Source organism: Nycticebus coucang, chromosome 2 (genome assembly GCF_027406575.1).
Source record: "Nycticebus coucang isolate mNycCou1 chromosome 2, mNycCou1.pri, whole genome shotgun sequence".
Classification (NCBI taxonomy): domain Eukaryota; kingdom Metazoa; phylum Chordata; class Mammalia; order Primates; family Lorisidae; genus Nycticebus; species Nycticebus coucang.
Genome location: NC_069781.1, coordinates 112323828 through 112338954, shown reverse-complemented (window position 1 = coordinate 112338954; position 15127 = coordinate 112323828). Strand labels below are relative to the sequence as shown.

At 37.7% G+C, this 15127-nt stretch overlaps 1 protein-coding gene across 3 annotated transcripts in view; it reads left to right on the top strand.

Annotated features, from left to right (window-relative positions):
• The window catches only part of AUH (AU RNA binding methylglutaconyl-CoA hydratase), a 195622-nt gene that overhangs the window by 103499 nt on the left and 76996 nt on the right, over positions 1 to 15127 (top strand). For all 3 annotated transcript variants that reach the window (XR_008377495.1, XM_053579025.1, XM_053579028.1), the window contains exons 5-6: positions 204 to 296; positions 2132 to 2188. Coding sequence is in view for 2 of the 3 variants with exons in the window: in XM_053579025.1 (XP_053435000.1) it covers positions 204 to 296; positions 2132 to 2188 (150 nt within the window). In the remaining variant the exon portion in view is untranslated. The remainder of the gene's footprint in view (positions 1 to 203; positions 297 to 2131; positions 2189 to 15127) is intronic.

Here is a 15127-nt window from a genome sequence, read left to right as displayed (position 1 = left end):
AGATTATTATACACTCATGATGGAACACTATACAATCATTATGTAATGTTTTAAAGAATAATGATGGAAATCCTTATATGCTGTTGAAGGGGTATAACAGTGTTTACATGATATTCCATTTAAAATATATATTCACAGAAAAATATTTAAAGTGAATCACACAGTGAGGTAATGATCTTATGATGTTTTTGTTTGCATTTCAGCTAATCTTCCTGTGCCAACAATCGCAGCAATAGATGGGCTTGCATTAGGTGGTGGTCTTGAACTGGCTTTAGCATGTGACATACGAGTAGCAGGTGAGAATTAATCTTGTTAAGACATAATTTAAAAAAAATAAAGTTTGTGTTTATTCTTCAGATAATTGTAAATATTTTATTCTGCTTCTTGTTACTTAGTGGAACATTTTTTAAAAAGTCACCTATTAGATGGTGTATTTGAAATTCTCACTTTAAAAAAAATGATCTTTTATTGCTGCTTGGGAGAATTTGGGTCAGACAGAACTGAGTTTGAAATCATAGGTGCTGCCTTTCTAGATAAGTCTTTTTCTGTTTAGAGGGAAAGGGGAAAATGACTGTTAATATTATGAAGATTAAGTAAACTAATCTATGGATGTACTTAGTCCAAGGCTAGTCACTGTCAGCTACGATAATAATAACTCTAGTCTTTTTGAAGTTCGCTCTCTTGCTTAGTGGTTTTCTGAGGATGATATGAATATACTTTACTACATGCTGACTGGTGCCCATGCTGTTCTGGCATTTGACACGTGCTCACCCACTCCATTTCCCTGACAGTCCCAGGGTGGGTTCTTTGGGGGTACAGGTGAAGGCTGGAGCAGAGCACAGAGAAGCAGCGGCTCCAGAGAAGTGACTGGGCTGGCCTTGCAGCCCACACTGTTTCACTGGAGCGATGTGCGCCGCTCTCCATGTATTATTGGGTCACTGTACTGTATACAGTCTTAGCTTTGCTGATGTCTTCACTGTCCAGACTGAGATGTGGGCGTCACAGACAGAGCTGTTGCTGATCTTCCCTCGGTTCCCACTGTCACTTCCGATGTGGCCACATAATAAAAGTTGAGTCAACAGAATCCAGTTTTTAATAATTTTATGAGACATTTCCTTGGGATTCGGAGTTACCAATCTAGGGGTACTTTTTCCTCCTTTTCACTTCATTTCAGGTCTCTGTTTTCTTGTTATGAAATCACTGGGTTTGAAATTGAAAAGCTACGGTACATGCAGTCCATTTCTAGAAGAATGCAAGATCTGGGAATTAAGATGTGGGAAGGACATTTGGCTATGCAAATAAAGAAATAAAATAAGATATTTTAAAGTAGCTGTGAAAACAAAATGAGAAGAGGAGCCCTATCCAGCTCAGAATAGTAAAACCATTCGTCAGAAAATAACTAGAGACTTGGGCTTGAAAAGTTGCCATATCTGATATGATATATTAAGCTATTTGGTCTGGGGAACTGTGTTCAGGCAGCTAAAGAATTCATTCTTGTCAGACACAGTCTCTTTCCTGATCCTGAATAATTAATGGAATATAAACCTTTAACTAGGGGTTAATAATAGCAAGTCTAATAAGGTAGTGTCAGCTGTAGTCTTTCTGCATCCAAAATCAATTCTGTGCTAAGAAATTTTTAACCTTGGCTGGGAGCGGTGGCTCACACCTGTAATCCAGCACTCTGGGAGGCTGAGGCAGGTAGATTGCTTGAGCTCAGGAGTTTGAGACCGGTCTGAACAAGTCTCTACGAAAAATAGAAAAATTAGCTGGATGTTGTGGTGGGTGCCTATAGTCCCAGCTACTTGGGAGGCTGAAGAAGGAGGGTCGTTTGAGCCCAGGAGTCTGAGGTTGCTGTGAGCTGTAATGACTCCATGGCACTCTACCTAGGATGGCAGACTGAGACTCACTCTCAAAACAGCAACAACAAATTTTTAAGGAAAAATGTTGTGAGTTTTCTAAAATATGTCATTTTGAGTATTTGTTACCACAACTAAATGCCTTTTGAAGTGATTTTAGTAACAAAAGTATTAGTGAACAATACTTTTATATTATCTTATTTTAAAACTTTTCAAATAGTTACATTTGAATGTGCTGATATGGTTGGTACTTAATTTTTTTTCTTTCATTTTAGCTTCCTCTGCAAAAATGGGCCTGGTTGAAACAAAGTTGGCGATTATTCCTGGTGGAGGTATGAGTTGTTCATGCTCATGTCTCAGTAAGCTTGATGTGTTGTTAGAAACAGGTTATAAGGCAAGAACATGTTACTTAGAAAGCAATATTTTAAGTAAAGAGACTAGTGCTATATTGTTTGGTCCTCTGGCAAAGTCCCTATTAAAATACAGGAACACGTTAGAGAGATTGCCAGTTTTGGTTCCAGACCACTGCAATAAAGCAAATATTGCAAGAAAGTGATTCACACAGATTCTTTTGGTTTCCCAGCACGTGGGAAAGTTACACTGACACCGTACGGTCTATCATAAGTGTGCAACTGCATTATGTCAAATATAATGCAGATACCTTAATTTAAAAATACTTTATTGCTAAAAATGCTAACAATCAGTCTCAATCTGAGCCTTTACTGAGTTACAATCTTTGTGGTAGGTCTTGTCTTGATGTTGATGGCTGCTAACTGGTAAGGGTGTTGGTAGCTGAAAGTTGGGGTGGCCTTGGCAGTTACCTCAAATAAGACAGTAGTAATGAAGTTGGCTGCATTGATTGGCTCTTACTTTCTTACTTTCTTTTATAAGGTTTTTCTTTCTTTTTTTTTTTTTTTGCAGTTTTTGGCCAGGGCCGGGTTTGAACCTACCACCTCTGGTATATGGGGGCCAGCACCCTACTCCTTTGAGCCACAGGCGCCGCCCGTTTTTTTTTTTTTTTTTTAATAGCTTGTGATGCTATTTGATAGCACATAGTAGAACTTCTTTCAAAATTGGAGTTAGTTCTCTCAAGTCCTAAAACTGCTTTATCAACTAAGTTTATATGATGCTCTGATTCCTTTGTTCTCATTTCAGAAGCATTCATAGCAAACAAGCAAAACATTCATAGCATCTTTACCAGCAATAGATTTTGTTCTTAAAAAACTACTTTTTTTGTTCATCTGTAAGAAGCACCTGCTCATCTGTTCAGGTTTGATCATGAGATTGCAGCACTTGAGTCTTACCTTCAGGCTCCACTTCTGATTCTAATTCTCTTGCTATTTCTACATCTGCGGTTGCTTTTTCCACTGTAGTCTTGAATCCCTCAAAGCCATCCATGGATATTGGGATTAACTTCTTCCAAATTCCTTTTAAGTTTGATATTTTGACCTTCTCCCATGAATCATAAATGTTCTTAATGCTATATACAGTGAATCTTTTCCAGAAGGTTTTCGGTTTACTTTGCCCAGATCCATCAGAGGAATCACTTTCTATGGTAGCTATAGCCTTATAAAATGTATTTCTTAAGTAATAGGAATTGAAAGTAGAAATTACTTCTTGATCTGTAGGCTGCCGAATGGATGTTGTGTTAGCAGGCATGAAAACATTGAATTTCCTTGTCCTTTTCCATCAGAGCTCTTGAGAGACTGGGTATATTGTCAGTGAGTAGTAATATTTGGTAAAGAATCTTCTAAACAGTAATTCTCAACAGTAGGCTTGAAATAATCAGTAAACCATGCTGTAAAGACATATGCTATCATCTAGGCTTTGTTGTTACATTTATCAACCACAGGCAGAGTTGTTTTAGCATAGTTTCTAAGGGCCTTAGGATTTTTGGAATGGTAAAGGAGCATTGGCTTTAAGTCACCAGCTGTGTTAGTCCTTAGCAACAGAGTCAGCTGTCTTTGAAGCCAGGCATTGATGTGACTTCTGCTCTCTAACTGTGAAAGTCCTGGCTGGCATCTTCTTTCAATAGAAAGCTGTTTTGTTTACATCAAAAATATGTTGTTTAGTGCAGCCACCTTCATCAATAATCTTGGCTAGATCTTCTGGATAACTTGCTGCAGTTTCTCCATCAGCATTTGCTGTTTCACCTTTATGCTATGGAAATGCTTCTTTCCTCATAAACCGACCTCGTCTCACTTCCACCATTCTTCTTCAGCTTCCTCACCTCTCTCAGCCTTCTTACTTTAGAGCTAAAGGGCATCAGGGTCTTGTTCTGGATTAGGTTTAGGCTTAAGGGAATGTTGTAGCTGGTTTGATCTGCTATTCAAATAAATCTTTCTACTTCTCATGGTTAAGGCTGTTTCACTTTCTTATTGTTTATGTTTTCCCTGAGTATCACTTTCAGTTTCCTTCAAATGTTTTTCCTTTGCACTCATACTAGTACAAAGGCCTGTACTAGTTTTCGGCCTGTCTCAGCTCCTGACATGCTTTCTTCTCTAAGCTTAATCATTTCTAGCTTTTGATTTCCAGTGAGAGCTGTGTGACTTTTCCTTTCACTTTAACACATAGATACCATTGTAGCATTATTAATTGGTCTAATTTCAGTATTGTGTTCTCTGGGAATAGAAAGACCTGAGCAGAGGGAGAGAGATGGGGGAACTGCCGGTATGCAGAGCAGTCAAAACATACACAACATTGATTAATTAGGTTTACTTTCTTATGGATGTGGCTTGTGGTGCCTCAAAACAATTACGATAGTAACATCACAAATCCCTGATCACTATAACAAATCTAATAATAATGAAAACATTTGAAAGAGTGTGGCATTACTAAAATGTGATACGGTTGTGTCAGCGTCTGTGGCTCAGTGGGTAGGGTGCCGGCCCCATATACTGAGGGTGGGGGGTTTGAGCCTGGCCCCAGCCAGACTGCAACAGAAAACTAGCTGGGCATTGCGGTGGGCGCCTGTAGTCCCAGCTGCTCAGGAGGGTGAGGCAAGAGAATTGCCTAAGCTCAGGAATTGGAGGTTGCTGTGAGCTGCGACACCACGGCACTCTTAGGGAGATAAAGTGAGACTCTATCTCTAAAAAAAAAAAAGAATAAAATGTGACGCAGATACCTCAAGTGAGCACTTGCTGTTGGAGAAATGGTGCTGATTCTTGACAGGTTACTACAGACCATCAAGTTTATAGAAACCCAGTATTTGTGAAGCACAGTAAAACAAGGTACACCAGTGTGCTCTTGTTAGTTCATACAAATGGTGAAGACAATGGTTCTTAAGTTTTAAATTATTGTGCTAGTTACATTAGCACTGTTTGGATCTGTTTTCCTAAAGGATGACATGTGACATGGGTATTTTGAACTGTTAAGTTTACATTTAAACATGTGTGCCCTCACCAAGAGCTTCTTGCACAGAGTCCTGAGTGGGAGAAGAGAGAGGGTTTCCCAGGCTTCATGCCATCTTTATTGTGTTTTGGCAGCAGGACAAAAGTTGGGGTTAGTGAGTAACCTGGATTTGGAGCTAAAGAGGTGTTGGTCCTTCTATTCCTATGAGAAGCATAGGTGAGCTGCTTCTGTTGGAAGAGCCATTTAAGAAAGCCCCTTTCCAACATTAATAATGAAATCTTGCATCATCCAGTACATCTGAAGTGTTTGCCCTTCTGATTTGGAGAATTTGGAGATATTCTCATTTTGTGAAGTCATTCTTTCAAAAAGTAGTTTCATTTAAGGATATACACATGATAGTAATCTCCTTTGGTACCTTTTATGTACCATAAATGGCCCTTATTAGTGTATGAATGAACTAATAGTAACTGTAAAAATTAAGGTCAGTGTTAAATATTGACAGGTTAAATTGACAGGTTACTACAGACCATCAAGTTTATAGAAACCCAGTATTGGGTTGCAGATATGTTTGCATATGAATAAGGTAAACAATATTTAACCTTGTGATTATAAGAGTATTTATTCCAACTAGGTTATATAAATAGAAATTAAAACATAGATTATAGTGAAATTGAAGACTGCCTAGATCAAAGACTCAGTACCTTTTCTACTTTGGTAAGTGAGGAAAATGCTATTCTTGTAGGCCAAATGCATGTGATACCTACCTGTTCCATTAGGTCTACCTTTTTCACTGTGACTAATGAAAACACAAGGAGGAGGATTTATAAGGAAATGAATCCACATGAAAAGAATGATCAGATAACTAACATGTGAAATAAAACAAGATTTAGAAAAAGGATGACATGACATGTTTCTGAAATTTTTAAAGAAGTAAGCATTTATTGGAAATTTGGATGTACCTAATCCGAGAAAGACAGCGGCTGTAGTGGGGTGACTGGTGCCACCCCTCTTTCCTTGAAAGACATGCCAACGTGGAACATGAATATGACCTTGTTTGGAGAAAAGGTCTTTGCAGGTATAAATAAGGATCTTGAGATGACATCATCCTGTATTATTTCTGAATGCCTTAAATCCAACGCCAAGACACAAAAGAGGACGGAGGAGTTGTGAAGGCAGAAACAGAGAATGGAGTAAAGCATCCAGAGGCCCAGGAATGCGCAGGCTGCCAGCAGCCCCCAGAAGCCTGTGGGGGAGGGAAACGGAATGGATTTGCTCTCAGCCTCCCCAAGAACCAACTCTGCAGACAGATACTTTGGTTCTGGACTTTTGGCCGCCCAAACTGTGAGAGAATAAATTTCCACTGTTCATCACCACCAGATTTGCAGTAATTTGTTTTAGCAACTAATAAAATGATCTTTTAATGACGTTTAAGTAATTTTTTTTGGTTGGGGGGTTAATAAATGGCAAAGATTAGGGGTGGGAACAAGAGGGACTTGGTAATTTGGGTATTTACTGTGTCTTGAATATGCAGTGTTTTGTATTACTACCCTCAGAAGGCGACTGGTCATATGAGAATATTGTTTGGTTTGATTAGATGAAGAAAGGTTAATACTAAAGCAACGAGAGTGATAGTTCTGGAAGTGAACTTCTATCTTCTCAAGAGCTTCACTGTGCTGTGCCATATGAGGTGTAGAAATTAGAATATTTCCCCCCATATACTTAAGTTCTTTGGGATCTTCTTCAATAGTGGATGGCTTAATTAGAACCCAGTGTTTGCAGATTTGATTGCAGATTTGCAGATTTGATCTTCTCTTTTGCTATAAAACATTTCTGTTAACTGTTACAAAGCACTTTTTTATAATAGACACAGTAGATGATACTTAATTTTTTTCTTCCTTCTCAGTGGATCTCTGTAGGCTAAAAGAAGGTGCTGCACTTGCTTTCTGTGAGAGATGCTTGTGTGAGCAGCCAAGGGTGTGATCTTCAAGGGAGGTTCGGCCATTACCAGTGAGCCTTCCTCCCCTGCCAGCTGCCTCAGTGCTTTCTCCTCTCAGATGAGAGCAGCTGGTAATAGCCAAAAGGTGGCTAGAAAATAAGTGGGAAGAATGCGCATACAGGGGGAGTATTGTGGAAATAAACAATGCTTCATTTTTGTTTCTTTTTCTGGAGACAGCATCTCACTCTTTTGCCTTGGGTGGAGTGCCATGGCATCAGCCTAGCTCACAGCGACCTTAAACTCTTGGGCACAGGCTATCCTCCTGGCTCAACCTCCCAAGAAGACGGGGCTAACAGATATCCACTACAACACCCAGCTGATCTTTCTATTTTTCAGTAGAGACGAAGTCTCGTTTTGCTCATGCTGGTCTGGAACTTGACCTCAAGCAGTCTTCCTCCACTGGCCTCCCAGAATGCTAGGATTACAGGCATGAGTCACTGCTCCTGACCTTCATTTTCCTTTATAATACTATGGAGGAAATAAATATACATTTGGGTAAAATGCATGAATTGTAGCTAATTTAGGATATGTGTGTGTTATAAGTCTGGCAAATAATGTTCCTCCAAGTTATTACAGGTCCATAGTTCCATACTGGGCAGCATCTGATAATTAATCCAAAGGAAGCTATATCTCCCCATTTGAATTCACTGTACACTTGATAAAGACCAAAGAGTTAGCACGATGCTACTGGTAGTCATATCATCACTGCTGGCCTTTGGTAATAGCAGTCTACAGGGAAACAATTTATCAAAAAATAACAAAATAGCATTTAGTTTTCTATTTTTACTGGAACCTGCATAGGAATAGGTTTATTGAAAGGTATGCTTTATAATCTGCTGTAAAGTTCCATTATAAAATAATTATTTTGAAGAGATAGTAGTATTTCCAATGAATGTGAGTATTAATGGACCACAGCTATCATGCAATTTTAAACTTTATACTCTCAATTTCAGTTATTATTAGAAAGGATATTTTTAGTACCAAGTAACATTAAAAGTACATAGTTATGGGCTCGGCTCCTGTGGCTCAAGCGGCTAGGGCGCCAGCTACATACACCTGAGCTGGCGGGTTCAAATCCAACCGGGCCCGCCAAACAACAGTGACGGCTGCAACCAAAAAATAGCCAGGCGTTGTGGCGGGCGCCTGTAGTCCCAGCTACTTGGGAGGCGGAGACAGGAGACTCGCTTGAGCCCAGGAGTTGGAGGTTGCTGTGAGCTGTGATGTGATGCTACGGCACTCTACCCAGGGCGACAGCTTGAGGCTCTGTCTCAAAAAAAAAAAAAAGTACATAGTTATGAAGGAAGGTAGAAACATTAAAACAAAATTGAACTTTCTTAAATAGTAATTATATAAAATACATTTAAAAGATGGAATATTATTGACTGTTAAATACCTAATTCAGTACTTTTATTTGTAATATATTTTTGATAACAAATTTAAAATACAAAATACAATGTTACTGATTTAAAAGCACTAGCCAATTTAAAAATAATGAAAATTGTTGTTCCAATTACTTACCTATAATATTTCAAATTTTATTTGGCATTTTTGTACAGTATATTCCCCTCGGTTTTTCTCCATTGTTCTCACCTTTCAGAAGACATTTACATTTTTTATCTTTTCTCAACTGAGGGAATTTGCAAATATTATAAAACTTTCTTTTAGAAATATTTCCTAAACCAATACCAACCTTTAATGCATTTATGAGAACAAAATACAACAAATTCAGAGGATTAAGATCTTTGACAATTTAGGAAGTTTCTTTAAATGTACACTGCAGGGTCAGGCAAGGTGGCTTTTGCCTATAATCTTAGCACTCTGGGAGGACAAGGTGGGTGGATTACCTGAGCTCTGGAGTTTCGGACCAGTCTGACCAAGAGTGAGATCCTTCTCTAAAAATAGCCAGGTGTGTGGTGGGCGCCTGTAGTCCCAGCTACTTGGGAGGCTGAGGCAAGGGGATCGCTTGAGCCCAAGAGTTTGAGGTTGCTGTGAGCAGTGACACCATGACACTCTACCCAGGTCGATAGAGTGAGACCTTGTTTCAAAAAAAAAAATTGACACAGAAAGTAGTGTCAGAGCCCCTTATTTCTTATGTTTCTTCTTCTACTGGAGGTTTTGGGCTTAGTGTCAAGAAATGTAACTATAACCACTATTAAGGCTTCTTGCTTTGGTGTACAGAACTGTGGCCAAGATACCTAGCGTTTCCACTGCTCTGCCAATAATTTTTTATTTATCCCAGCTTTTTTGGGAAATTCTCAAACATTATGAAATCCAAAATGCAATGAAACATAGATCTTTATATACTTCAACAAGATCTGTCTTTCCTATTTTCTTCCTCGTGCCACTACCCAAATACTTCCCTCTCAAAAGCATTTCAGAGTAAGTTCCATGGTTATAACAAGGAGAACCTTTAAATATTAAAGAGTATGTTGCATTGTTATAACAAGGTGAACCTTTCAGTGTTTCAGAGTAAGTTGAAAGGTTATAACAAGGTGAGCATTCAAGTATTTCACAGTAAGTTGGATGGTTATAGCAAGGTGAGCCTTTAAGTATTTCAGAGTAAATGCATGGTTTTAGAAAGGAGAACCTTTAAGTATTTCAGAGTAAGTTGCGTGGTTATCCACCGTGAACCTTTAAATATTTCAGAGTAAGTTACATTGATATAACAAGGTGGACCTTTAAATATTTCAGAATAAGTTACATTGATATAACAAGGTGAACCTTTAAGTTTTTCCGAGTAAGTTGCATGGTTATAACAAAGTGAACCTTTAAGTATTTCAGAGTAAGAAGCATGGTTATAAAAAGGGGAACCTTTAAGTATTTCAGAGTAAGTTGCATAGTTATAACAAGGTGGACCTTTAAGTATTTCAGAGTAAGAAGCATGGTTATAACCGGGTGGACCTTTAAGTATTTCAAAGTAAGTTGCATGGTTATAACAAGGTGGACCTTTAAGTATTTCAGAGTAAGTTGCATGGTTATAACAGGGTGGACCTTTACGTATTTCAGAGTAAGTTGCATGGTTATAACAAGGTGGACCTTTAAGTATTTCAGAGAGGGTTGCATGGTTATAGCAATATGAGCCTTGGAGTATTTCAGAGTAAGTTGTATGGTTATACCAAAGTGAACCTTTAAATATTTCAGAGTAAGTCGCATGGTTATAGCAAGGGGAACCTTTAAGTATTTCAGAGTAAGTTGTATGGTTACAGTAATGTGGACCTTTAAGTATTTCAGAGTAAGTTGCCTGGTTTTAGCAAGGTGAACTTTTGAGTATTTCAGAGTAAGTTGCATGGTTATAGCAAGTGGAAACTTTAAGTATTTCAGAGTAAATTGCATGGTTATAGGAAGGTGAACCTGTAAGTATTTCAGAGTAAGTTGCATGGTTATAGCAAGGTGGACCTTTAAGTATTTCAGAGTAAGTTGCATGGTTACAACAAGGTGGACCTTTAAGTATTTCAGAGTAAATTGCATGGTTATAACAGGGTGGACCTTTAAATATTTCAGAGTAAGTTGCATGGTTATAGTAAAGTGAGCCTTTAAGTATTTCAGAGAAAGTTGCATGGTTATAGTAAGGTGGACCTTTAAGTATTTCAGAGAAAGTTGCATGGTTATAACAAGGAGAACATTTAAGTATTTCAGAGTAATTTGCATGGTTATAACAAGGTGAAACTTTGAATATTTCAGAGTAAGTTGCATGGTTATAACAAGGTGAAACTTTAAGTATTTGAAAGTAAGTTGCGTGGTTATAACAAGGTGAAACCTAAAGTATTTCAGAGTAAGTTGCATGGTTATAACAAGGTGAAACAAAGTATTTCAGAGTAAGTTGCGTGGTTGTAACAAGGTGAAACTTTAAGTATTTCAGAGAAAGTTGCATGGTTATAACAAGGTGAAACTTTAATATTTCAGAGTAAGTTGCGAGGTTATAACAAGGTGAAACTTTAAAAAGTATTTCAGAGTAAGTTGCATGGTTATAGCAAGGTGAAACTTTAAGTATTTCAGAGTAAGTTGCGTGGTTATAACAAGGTGAAACTTAAAGTATTTCAGAGTAAGTTGCATGGTTATAGCAAGGTGAAACTTTAAGTATTTCAGAGAAAGTTGCGTGGTTATAACAAGGTGAAACTTTAAATATTTCAGAGTAAGTTGCATGGATATAACAAGGTGAAACTTTAAGTATTTCAGAGTAAGTTGTATGGTTATAACAAGGTGAAACTTTGAATATTTCAGAGTAAGTTGCATGGTTATAACAAGGTGAAACTTAAAGCATTTGAAAGTAAGTTGTGTGGTTATGACAAGGTGAAATTTTAATTATTTCAGAGCAAGTTGCATGGTTATAACAAGGAGAACCTTTAAGTATTTCAGAATAAGTTGCATGGTTATAACAAGGTGAAACTTTTAAGTATTTCATAGTAAGTTGTATGGTTATAACAAGGTCAAACTTTGAATATTTCAGAGTAAGTTGCGTGGTTATAACAAGGTGGACCTTTAAGTATTTCAGAGTAAGTTGCATGGTTATAGCAAATTGAGCCTTTAAGTATTTCAGAGAAAGTTGCATGGTTATAGTAAGGTGGACCTTTAAGTATTTCAGAGAAAGTTGCATGGTTATTACAAGGAGAACATTCAAGTATTTCAGAGTAAGTTGCATGGTTATAACAAGGTGAAACTTTGAATATTTCAGAGTAAGTTGCGTGGTTATAACAAGGTGAAACTTTTAAGTATTTGAAAGTAAGTTGCGTGGTTATAACAAGGTGAAACTAAGTATTTCATGGTAAGTTGCATGGTTATAAAAAGGGGAACCTTTAAGTATTTCAGAGTAAGTTGCCCTGTTACAAGAAGATGAACCTTTAAGTTTTTCCCAGTAAGTTGTGTTGTCTCAACAACGTGAACCTTTAAATATTTCAGCTTGTTATTTCTATGAATAAGAATTATCTCTTAAATAACCAACATTATTATCACCCTTTAAAATATTAGCATTAATTTCTTCAGTGGTATCATTTAGTATCTGAGCCGTATTCAGAGTTCTCCAATTTTTTTGTAGCTTCTTTTGGATTTGTTTTGGTTTGGTCTTTCTGTTTGAATTTTGCATCCAGATTTGCATTTGGGCAGATGTATGGTTTTTCAAATCTAGAAGGGCACCCTGTGTTTTTTTCTTTTTAATAACAGTAATTTTGTCAATAGTCTTTTTTTTTGTTGTTGAGGATTCATTGAGGATACACTAAACCAGGTTACACTGATTGCAATTGTTAGGTAAAGTCCCTCTTGCAATCATGTCTTGCCCCATAAAGTGTGACACACACCAAAGCCCCACCCCCCTCCTTCCGTTCCTCTTTCTGCTTTTCCTCCCCCGCCCATAACCGTACTTGTCATTAATTGTCCTCATATCAAAATTGAGTACATAGGATTCATGCTTCTCCATTCTTCTGATGCTTTACTAAGAATAATGTCTTCCACTTCCATACAGGTTAATACGAAGGATGTAAAGTCTCCATTTTTTTTTTAATGGCTGAATAGTATTCCATGGTATACATATACCACAGCTTGTTAATCCATTCCTGGGTTGGTGGGCATTTAGGCTGATTCCACATTTTGGCGATTGTAAATTGAGCTGCAATAAACAGTCTAGTACAAGTGTCCTTATGATAAAAGGATTTTTTTTCCTTCTGGGTAGATGCCCAGTAATGGGATTGCAGGATCAAATGGGAGGTCTAGCTTGAGTGCTTTGAGGTTTCTCCATACTTCCTTCCAGAAAGGTTGTACTAGTTTGCAGTCCCACCAGCAGTGTAAAAGTGTTCCCTTCTCTCCACATCCACGCCAGCATCTGCAGTTTTGAGATTTTGTGATGTGGGCCATTCTCGCTGAGGTTAGATGGTATCTCAGGGTTGTTTTGATTTGCATTTCTCTAATACATAGAGAAGATGAACATTTTATCATGTGTTGTTAGCCATTCGTCTGTCATTTTTAGAGAAGGTTCTATTCATGTCTCTTGCCCATTGATCTATGGGATTGTTGGCTTTTTTCATGTGGATTAAATTGAGTTCTCTATAGATCCTAGTTATCAAGCTTTTGTCTGATTGAAAATATGCAAATATCCTTTCCCATTGTGTAGGTTGTCTCTTTGCTTTGGTTATTGTCTCCTTAGCTGTACAGAAGCTTTTCAGTTTAATGAAGTCCCATTTGTTTATTTTTGTTGTTGTTGCAATTGCCATGGCAGTCTTCTTCATGAAGTCTTTCCCCAGGCCAATATCTTCCAGTGTTTTTCCTATGCTTTTTTTGAGAATTTTTATTGTTTCATGCCTTAAGTTTTAGTCCTTTATCCATCTTGAATCAATTTTTGTGAGTGGGGAAAGGTGTGGGTCCAGTTTCGGTCTTTTACATATAGACATCCAGTTCTCCCAACACCATATATTGAATAGGGAGTCTTTCCCCCAAGGTATGTTCTTGTTTGGTTTATCGAAGATTAGGTGGTTGTAAGATGTTAGTTTCATTTCTTGGTTTTCAGTTCGATTCCAAGTGTCTATGTCTCTATTTTTGTGCCAGTACCATGCTGTCTTGACCACTATGGCTTTGTAGTACAGACTAAAATCTGGTATGCTGATGCCCCCAGCTTTATTTTTATTACTAAGAACTGCCTTAGCTATATGGTTTTTTTTCCAGTTCCATACAAAACGCAGAATCATTTTCTCCAAATCTTGAAAGTACGATGTTGGTGTTTTGATAGGAATGGCATTGAATAGGTAGATTGCTTTGGGAAGTATAGACATTTTAACAATGTTGATTCTTCCCATCCATGAGCATGGTATGTTCTTCCATTTAATATCCTCTGCTATTTTCTTTCTGAGGAAAAATTTCATAGTTTTCTTTATAGAGGTCCTTCACCTCCTTCGTTAGGTATATTTCTAGGTATTTCATTTTCTTTGAAACTGTGGTGAAGGGAGTTTTGTCCTTAATTAGCTTCTCATCTTGACTGTTATTGGTGTATACAAAGGCTACTGACTTGTGGACATTGATTTTATATCCTGAAACATTACTGTATTTTTTGATGACTTCTAGGAGTCTTGTGGTTGAGTCTTTGGGGTTGTCTAAGTATAAGATCATGTCGTCAGCAAAGAGGGAGAGTTTGACCTCCTCTGCTCCCATTTGGATTCCCTTTATTTCCTTGTCTTGCTTAATTGTATTGGCTAGAACTTCCAGCACTATGTTGAATAGTAAAGGTGACAGAGGACAACCTTGTCTGGTTCCAGTTCTAAGAGGAAAAGCTTTCAGTTTTACTCCATTCAGTAAAATATTGGCTGTGGGTTTGTCATAGATAGCTTCAATCAGTTTTAGAAATGTGCCACCTATGCCTATACTCTTCAGTGTTCTAATTAGAAAAGGATGCTGGATTTTATCAAATGCTTTTTCTGCATCTATTGAGAGGATCATGTGATCTTTATTTTTGCCTCTGTTAATATGGTGGATAATGTTTATGGACTTGTGTATGTTAAACCAACCTTGCATCCCTGGGATGAAGCCTACTTGATCATGATGAATGACTTTTTTGATGATAAGCTGTAATCTATTGGCTAGGATTTTGTTGAGAATTTTTGCATCTATGTTCATGAGTGAGATTGGTCTGAAATTCTCCTTTTTGTTTTGGTCTTTTCCTGGTTTTGGTATCAGGGTGATGTTTGCTTCATAGAATGTGTTGGGGGGAAGATTCCTTCTTCCTCAATTTTTTAGAATAATTTCTGCAGTACAGGAATAAGCTCTTCCTTGAAGGTTTGATAGAATTCTGGTGTGAAGCCATCTGGACCAGGGCATTTTTTGGTTGGAAGCTTTTTTATTGTTTCTTTGATCTCAGTGCTTGAAATTGGTCTGTTCAGGAGCTCTATTTCTTCCTGGCTAAGTCTAGGGAGAGGATATGATTCCAAATATTGATCCATTTCCTTCA